Genomic DNA, 10,000 nt, shown 5'->3' with positions numbered 1-10,000 from the left:
GATCTTATCAAAAAAAAAAAAAAAAAAAAGAGAGAAAAATAAATATTTATTATATTTCTTTCAGCATGTCTGTCTGTCTGTTGGTCTGTCTGTACCGACTTTTCTCAGAAACTACTACGCTGATCTGGATAAAATTTTGTATGGATCTCCGTTATGATAAGGTGCTGTGAACTGAATATTATGGTATCCGTCTGATGCACGGTTAGGATTGAATAAAGATTAATAAGAATTAGTATTAAATGTAAAAATGAACACAAATTAAACCGTATTCAACCATGAATTGGCCATAAAGCACTCATTCTAAGTGTTGGGAGCACTCACCCATGCACTAAAAACGAACTCTTCCGAGTGTTGTCAGTGTACTTTTGTAGTACACGTTAATTGAAGTTCCAACCCCAACAATCAAGCCGAGAGAAACTGGGCCATTTCGGTGGCTTTTTTGCTGTTGAACTGATGCAAAATGTTCTGTGTAGCCATAGGAGGTCCACCCTCCTAGGTCTTACCACCCGGTTTTCGGAAGGAGCAAATCTATCGCTTGTTCTTTTAAGAATGGGGAATGCCGATGGGTCTACTCAGACATATTTTTGAAGGGTCGGAGTGCTCGTTTTGAAGCGCTAGCCCATTTTCCTACCTTCCGACCTTGTGTCACATCCTCTAACAGTGAGACAATGGTAAATATAGGTCACCTTGGTGATACTTACTTCGGTGGTTGCTCTTTGGGTATGCTGCTTTTTGTTCCAATATCTTTTACCTTTTCTAACTCATCTCTGTGTCCGTGTTTTTTTAGTGACCCTTCCAGAGCCACAATAGGGAATCAACGGGTTATAACTATTACCGGTTTTAACGAGATAAAAAATTGTAGTGCAAATAATAATACACAAATCTGATGATCATTATTTAAACGACTCCCATCGAAGAAAAAAATTAGTTACGATGTTGGTTTTTATGTGGGCAAATCCAGTTTTCGCCCCGAAATTAGCATTAGAACAAAAATCCAAATATTAGTCGTTTTTTGACATAAACTTGAATGTCAAAAAAAAAAAAAAAAAAAAAAAAAAAAAGAAAGAAAAGAAAAAAAAACGACTTTATTTTTGCACCAACATAATAGTTTCAGTGTAGGAAGATTTCTTCTTTACTGACCGAGGACAGAAGAGATTAAGTATAGTATCAGAACAGATACCACACTCTGCTCCAAACCAAAGAGTAAAGAAATTTGATTTTCGACAAAAAAAAAAAAAAAAAAAAAAAAAATCAAAGTAGTATTGCGGTTTCTTTGGATTAAGTCCTTATCTGTCATATATTAAAAAAAAAAAAAAAGAATAAAAACCAAGTCAGCGTATGACTCTTCAATACCTAATATTCTCGTTATGGCGGGTTCAGTCGGCTGTCTCCCAAGGAAGAAGTTTCTAGGGAATAAAAAATACACAAGCTGTTTCCTGTTGCATGTATATCCTGCTCAGACGAGATAACGTTAACGATATTTTTGAAGTTATTTTTTTTACAGGTAGGTGTCGCCGATCGCTCGCACTAAGCGCCTTGTACTCTAGTATTAATTAGGCTCAAAGTAGTTTGACCTCACTGATCTAACAAGAAGCCGGTTTATCAATGTGATTCTAAATTTTTTCGATTAGGATTGATAATCGTGTTATTTAGATTATTCGAACGTTTTGCTCAATGTAACCACCAATCTTATCGAACTCGCGAATCTACATCGAATTTTCAACGGAATTCTTTATTTAATCCACAAGAAGAGCACGATCTCGTTCCGTCAGTCATGGATGGGTAGAAATCCTAAGTAATTTGCAGTTGTATTTTGAATGCACGAATTTTACCGTAAATGTTGATAATTTACCGGCTTGGTCGTTGTATCGAATCCCAAAAGGGAATAAACCCTATATAAGCGTCAGGAGCTATTCCTTTTCCAAAACGAAGCCTTTAACAGATTACTTTTAATATCAAAGTAAAACTAAAACGCGACTTGATATTTCAGACATATACACAGTGCCCTTTCATGGGATGTTTTGGTCAATATGATACTAATGTATATCGAACGGAGGATTGTACTCTGCAATAATCCAAACTCAATTTTGCACCGTTATATTTACGAATAAATTTTGATGACTTTTTTGTTTATTCAAGTTAAAGCCTCTTAATCTTTAATGACTGTAGATCCTGGATATGACCTTAAACTATATCCGATGGTGAGGCCACAGCTTGCGGACTTTGGGGAGTGTGGAGCCACTCTATAATTGCCATTGCTCCCAGGTCCATTCTGACCCGGAGTGGTAGTATCTGTTAGGGTCTCAACTATGGGTTAAATAGAAACTGACTTGAAAAAAAAAAAAAACAACAACAAAAAAACCCAGATGTATTCTATTAAAAATGTTTTTTCTTCAAAATCACTGAATTTGGCATTAAATAACCGGGAAAAGGTTGATATGCCGTAAAACAAAAGCAACCAAAACATTTAATGGCTGTACAGCTATTCGTTTATCTACATTTAGAGAAAATAAAATTTAGTTTTTTTTCTTGTTTTTTTTTTCAATTAAACTATAAAATTTAATATCGTCAGCAAATATAGCGTGAAACGGTGAAGGGGCCGAGACACGGATACGATAACTACGATAATAACCTTTCCGCTTGTCAATATGTTTATAGTTAACCAAAGAGTTTATGTCAGTGTTATACCTCTATCATTGTGCTTTTAGTGATTTAATTACAAAATGCCTTTCACACGGAGAGATGGTAATATTTTCTTAATTAGTAAGCAGTATATACTACTAAATTTCGTACATTCAAATTACACACATGCACAAACATAGACATACACGCACAAACATAGACACACACGTATAAACACGTACACACAGACACACACACACATATATATTTTTCATTAAATAAATTTAGGAAGCTTTTAGTTTACCTACACAGACACACACACACACACACACACACACACACACACGCACACGCACGCACATGTAAATACCTTCTAATATGTTTCCGTTATTCCATTTTTAATTTAGAAATAGTAGATTTCTAAATTAAAAATGGCGCAATGGAAACATATAAGGTATTTACAACTTCTCTTCCAATTTTCGGATTTTAATCATGTCAAAACGCATTTTATTTCCTTTAGATGAATTGATTGTTGCTATTTTTTCTAATGAGTTAAGGGCAAAATATATTCACTAGTTGATATAATAATTAAGCGATTGATTTTGTGTTACGGAACAGATACTGTCAAGAATTGTAAATGTAAACTGAATTAAAGGAATAAATTATAAGATGGTCAACATCATGAACTTCGGAATATATACTTTTGTCATTCATTCACTATATTGTTCTGTAATTACATTGAGTTTCTTAATAAAGGATTTGTATATATTATAAGGAAATAAAGTATATATATATATATATATATATATATATATATATATATATATATGAAAAAGAAGATGGAGAAAGAAAAGTCTGTTTGTATATTTGAAAAAAAAAACTTCTTCACATGGCAAGGAAGAAGAAAAGAAAAAACAAAAACAAAACAACACACTGAAGATGAAGTATATCTCCGAAATATATTTATTATAAATTTCAAACAAGTAAAATATTTCCTCATATTATGTTGTGATTTGGCTTTCAAGCGCACTTGATGCGTATTTTATTTTATTCAAATTAAATCAACGTTTCTATATGAACTCACATTCTTGACGATATATATATATATATATATATATATATATATATATATAGTCATCTACATACAGAACTGTTTCGTTGTATCACAACTCATCAGCGCAGCTAGACTAGCATTTTACCTATATACTATACAAAACCTATATACTAGCGGGACCTATGGAAATTCCACAGCGGACGCTTTCATATGTAATATATATTGATATTCTATTTCTATGGATTGTCAGCGCAAATGGAGGCACACTGATGTTATTGTAGCTCTTTTGTTAAAACTGCAAATGTATTTATATAAGTTAGCAGAGACGCCCGGCGTAGCATGCTGTATATATTATAATAGAATTAATTTTCTATCGATTCTTATGTATTATAATGTTGTCATTTCAAAAATAAAATATCAGTATCCATAGTACTTGGGCATCAGCTTGAATCGAAACCAAGACCAAAACTTATGAAGAATTATTTGTAAAATTATTTATTACAAAAAGTAGATGTACATAATAATACTTTGATAAGTATGTTATAACTTAAATAGGGATGGTATAATAAAATTGTAGGGTCTTCGTTCGCGCCTGGCCTCCATGGAAATAGGCACAAACTTTAATAAAGGCTTTTCATATCTATCTGCGTAAGTATACTTTGATAATTATGTTTCAGTTTGAAGAAATATGGTATAATAAATTATGGGGTTTATCTATTTTATTTTTACTTTCATCATATTTTGCTTTGGTTTTGATACCCGCAAATTCGAAGCTATCTCTTTACAACCCTTCCTTTTCATAACCTATTATACTATCAATCAGAATCCATTTTCTGTAGGCTGTTTTTGAACCCATTCAACGACGAGTACTTTTGCTAGTATATATATATATATATATATATATATATATAGTCATCCACATACAGTACTGTTTCGTTGTTTCACAGATCATCAGTGCGGCTATATATATATATATATATATATATATATATATATATATATATATATATATAGTGTTTTCGATACGAATTTAGCACTTTTTGAAAAGAACATGAAATACGTCAGATCTTGGCCCATAATCGATATATTTTCAAAATTAAAAGAACATTGAGAAAATTGTTTCCGAATACATTTCATTCGAGGAAGCTGTTCCAAACATCTAGCATTATCTAGAAGGAACTGAACCTGATACATGCGGCCTTCATGGTGACTTTGCGTGATCTTAACACACGTTTGGTGTTACAGCCGGTGTGGTTGTTGTCCTTCTCAACAGCACCTCCCACATAATGTTCCATGGGCTTGCAATCAGACGAGTTCGAGGACAGATGTCAGGACTGGCCATGTTGTTAGAAGTTCTCAGCCATTCATAACTTTTCTCGCAGGTGTGATGTGAAGCCGAATCCTGCTGTTACGCACATGGCCTGCCACGTATCCACCCTCTTCATTCATTGAACAGCAACTCAGTATACACATCTGAAGTAAGCCCGACGACCTTCTCGAAGATGTAGAGCAACACAAAGTGGTCTTCATTGGAAAACAAACCCAACAATTGATGAGACGCAGGAGTTCGTGCGACGTATAAGCTCGTCACAAGTTGTTCTGTGCATTGCACAACTGGTTGTGAGGATAACCACAGCTTACCTGGCTCGACTGCGTGTTTCTTAATGTTTCGTAAGCCGATTCTCTTGGGCCATTCCAGCGAATACGAATCAGCGTATAAAGAGATAATTACAATTGACCAGGAGATTCGAACGTAGACACAAAGTCATTGACTGCGTAGGATAGCATCTTTCCTTCAGGCAACCGGCAATTAGTACAAGGATAGAAGGGACTTAAGTATGTTTAAATGCTATGTCCTCGAGCATTCACAGTAAACAATCAGTAAAAGTATTCAACGACAAGAAGTCGCAATATCTCATTCGCGTTAAAGTTGACTGATTTTGTGTATATTTCCAAAAGAGGGCTCAACTTTAATGTTTTAAAGGGGCTCCAGAACTATTTTTTAAATTAAATATTTATAACTATTTTTACACACATATACAGACAGACACATTCTATCTCTGTCTTTGTATATATTTAAGAAAAAATAATTTCATTATACAAATTGAATAATTATGTAAACTCAAAGCAAATATAAATATTAATATTAATATGACAATTCCAACCAGATGAAAAAGCTCCATATTGGAGATAGAGCAGTCATATAATAATAATATAATTTAATTTTTAGAATTTAAAATTTTTATATTCCTAGTCTGAACATAAATTTCTTGTAAATTTTAATTTACAGAATTTATATCCAAGTTTCCTTATATATATATATATATATATGTGTGTGTGTGTGTGTGTGTGTGTGTGCGTGCGCACGCGCGAGTGTGTTAAACATCGTTTGAAGCGTACATAAACAATACTAACCTAAGGTATCACAAGGGGCGTTCCTGTTGGAACAGATGTCGACGCCGGTCATCAGGATGGCGTGGTCATGTCGTTTACTATGACCCCCAAGCAGCATGGACTGCCACAAGCAAAAAGTGTTCAGGGTTTGGTCCGCGTGATGCACTATATTCAATCCCGGCTAAAACGAAAAAAGAGAAAGAAAAAGAAGAAATTAAAAGTCAGTGCTCTGGAGGCATCCTTAGTTTTATAAATTCACTCCTAACTTAAAAACTATAATCCAAGAAATTATACGTAACGATGTTTGCAGGAGAGAGGGAAAGGTGAGTGAGATATATAAAGAGCAAAGAGTGCTGAAGGATTGTCGTGGTTTTTAAAAAACTTGGTGTCAGCCAAGTAAGTTTGACCTTTTTTTACCTTCCTACCTTGATTGCTTTGACACCGCCAATATTTTATAAACATCTGTCAATCTGAGTTGAGGTAGAGACTGCTGTCTCTGCCACGTTTTTAATAACACATGTTAAACTGTACATGTCTCCATTCGAGTACAAAGAAAGTCGCCTATAAGGCTCCCACTGAAGTGGTCTTTGTCATTGTGCTACAATTCAATGCACACGTAAGTGTATGAATGATATTTATGAAAAGTTTTAGTATTAATGTACTGGTGATGTGAGATATATATATATATATATATATATATACACACACACACACACACACACACACACACACACACACACACACACACACACATATGCTCTCCCTAGTCACATATGTTTTCTAGCTTGGAAGGATGATATTATGGCCTAACGAACATATATTCTACTGAAATTCAAAGGAAGACTTATTGACTCAGCGTATGGTATCATTACAAACACCTCTTTCAAAAGAAGAAGTTAATGCCCAGGGGGATATCATGACAACAGAACAGATAGTACACTATCCAGCAGCCCAAAAGATAACTATGAAAGTATGGTATCATGAAGAACGAACGTATATCATACTGATCGCCCCAAAATAAGATAATTGCTGTGGGCGGGGTCGTCCCATAAAAAGAGAATGTAATACTTGAATACAATATCACGGCAAAAGAACAGACACTGAAGCCCTCACATACACTCACACACAAATAGAGATAGACATCCCCCGCGAATATGGTCTCATTATAAGATGACATATTACATTACCTGTTTACTCTAAGACGGTTGTAATACAGATGAGAATTATCTCCATCCTATTAAAAAAAGGGGAAGCAATTCATGATAAGACAGTCTTATGACAAGCAACAATTATTAGAAGATGACATAATAATATAATAATCACGTTAACACACCGGTTCTCATTAGATCACCGAATTTAAGCAACGACGAGCCTGGCCAGTACAAAATGGATGACCATTTGTTAGGCGTTGTGTGAACGGCGCCGAGACGAAGAAATTTTCACGTTGGTCTTTAGGAGCGCGTTTAATCCACTGGAGAGATGCACCCTCAATCTTCGTTAACACATACGTCTAGGAGAAGGAACAGGCTCCTACAGTCTTTGACAGACTATGGATACCCACGAAAGGCTGCCCGCGCATGAAATTTTTGTGGCAGGAGTTCCGCAATCGCCAACCACACCTCCCCGGAGTTAAATACCAGTGGCAAGTGAAGTGTATGTACAAAGCGACTAGAAACACATGCCGAGATAAGCAGAAACCACATACGGCGCCTAGAATTCCAAAATGATCACCATCTTGTACTAATCAGGCTCAACGTTGCTTAACTTTGGTGATCTGACGAGAATCAGTGTGTCAACGCGATTATGCCGTATATAGGAGAAGGAACATTGAGACGTAAAACCTGAGGTCTCCTGTCTGCTCTGTCTTGTTGTAGTCGTTGCACAAACTGAGATTAGCAGTTGTACCGAAAACGTGGATGGTTCTACACAAAGCCTTCAGCACCATAATGCAAATTAGCTGTGTGGATTTCTAAATAACTTCGTTGTTGTGGCGGATCTCATCCGTGGTAATCGACGAAAGTGCTATCAATAAGTTAAATCAATTTGTTTTCATTCACTTAAAAATGTCACGCCTTTAAAAACACCATTTTCATCGCTCCTTAGGCTTTTGATTAAGATTTAAGTGTAGTATCTGTTCTCAACTTAACAAGAACATCAGATATTACACCGTTGACAATATATATATATATATATATATATATATATATATATATATATATATATATATATATATACAAACACACACACAATACACACACACACACAATACACACACACACACACACACATATATATCTTATTAAATATTTCTTTATCCAAAAGTATAATATATTAAAATATAACAACGAATGATAATATACATATCCCAATAAAAATTAAGCCATGTAAATTGACTAAATGTTAAGCTTCATAATTATCGTTTCTGTAACCGAGCATTCATATGAAGTTTTCAAAACCAAGATACCAAGGAAAAGAATTTACATCATATTGTATATTTTTCAAGAATGTTACAATTGTTTCGACAATATTCCGACAATTTTAAACAGTATGGTGTTAAAAAATATTCCAGAGTAGCATCTCGTCAGACAGTTTGAAAAAGAGATACAATAGTTAATACATATCTGAACAGGTTTTCATCTTGTTATTAATGGTTCCAAGTAGTAGAATATACCTTCTCATCGTCATCGTTATCGTTAATATCGTGTCAGTTGAAACAACATTGTGATTATTTGTAGTGGTTCAAATTGGAAGAGTTAATTTATTTTAGAAGATTGCTCACCAAGAAGTTGTTTAAGTTGAACTTAAGACCACGATGTTATAGCCAGCTGAGAAACAGTTCCGGGGTATTGTGTTTCACAGACGAGCAGCTCTGGGTAAAAAAAAACTCTGCTCATGGAATTTTCGTTTAGCTCAAGCCACTGATAAAAAGTAAGGAAACTTGCTGAGAGTGGTTGTAGCTCGTCGAGTGCTTGCTGTAGTTGCCTTGTAAAGAGGATCATAACATGAAGCTCAGTAGAGCATAATCATAAAAATAACGATACTAGATATATCTCAGTATATAGGTATGTTGCGAAAAATGCATTTTGTTTGTAGTTTAAGAAAAATCGTTCACAGAATCAAATGTTGACATTTGCCCGCAGGTTAGACGAAATTTCGTCACAAGCCAGAAGTTGCCGACCCTTGGTCTGCGAGTTGTCTTAATTTGTTAAGTTAAGTTTTGTAAATTCTGACTTGCTTTATTTGCGAAAACAACATAAAAAATAATAAATAGTCCAAATTAATCGAGAAGACGGTGATAAAAAAGGAGGAGTTATTGGTATTTCCGTTTTATTTCTTTCATCTATTTCCGGCCTGATACGCTCCCCACAAAACCCTGGGGGCATGGATCGATTTTCAAGCAACCCTACGCCCGTCTCGTATCCTGCTTTTTAACCTTTTAGATTATATAATTTAATTGCCCGCCTTCTGACGGTCTTAACCGGAAGTGTCTCGAAGAGCAGTAGTGCGCATGGCGAGAATCAGCGTTCATCAAGTTTGAAACGCTGTGGGGTTTTCGCTTTCAATGAAGGAGAAAATAGAGCGAAGAAAAAAAAAACAACATAAATAAATAAAGCAAGGTATAAACAAATAAAATCAGGATAAATTATTTTCTTTTTCATAAATTGATGAAAGGGTCACGGGAATAATCTAATTAGATTACATACTAGAAGTGAAAAAAAAAACGCTGAAATGAACAGAATTCCACGGTCGTTGAAGCCGATTACGGTGTGGTCTTAAATAAGATTACAATTTTGATGACCGTGAAAAAAAAGTAAGAAGGACTAATTAATAACTAAGTGTAATATTTTCTTTTTCGCGCATATTACCTCATCTGACATTTAATGCATACATCAAAGCATATATCTGCCTTAACTACGTGGCCTTAAAGAA

The 10,000-nt window shown here is 34.7% G+C and overlaps 1 protein-coding gene across 1 annotated transcript in view; it reads right to left on the bottom strand.

Moving 5' to 3' along the window:
- LOC145254844 (A disintegrin and metalloproteinase with thrombospondin motifs 18-like) overlaps window positions 1-10,000 on the bottom strand; it is a 675,825-nt gene that overhangs the window by 193,554 nt on the left and 472,271 nt on the right. The window contains exon 7 of the mRNA XM_080113681.1: window positions 6,092-6,251. Within this exon, the coding sequence (XP_079969807.1) occupies window positions 6,092-6,251 (160 nt within the window). The remainder of the gene's footprint in view (window positions 1-6,091; window positions 6,252-10,000) is intronic.

The sequence above is a fragment of the Euprymna scolopes genome, chromosome 30, assembly GCF_053919585.1.
Source record: "Euprymna scolopes isolate OS-2025 chromosome 30, ASM5391958v1, whole genome shotgun sequence".
Taxonomy (NCBI): domain Eukaryota; kingdom Metazoa; phylum Mollusca; class Cephalopoda; order Sepiida; family Sepiolidae; genus Euprymna; species Euprymna scolopes.
The sequence above is the reverse complement of the archived record's forward strand: the minus strand, read 5'-3'. Positions and strand labels throughout refer to the sequence as shown.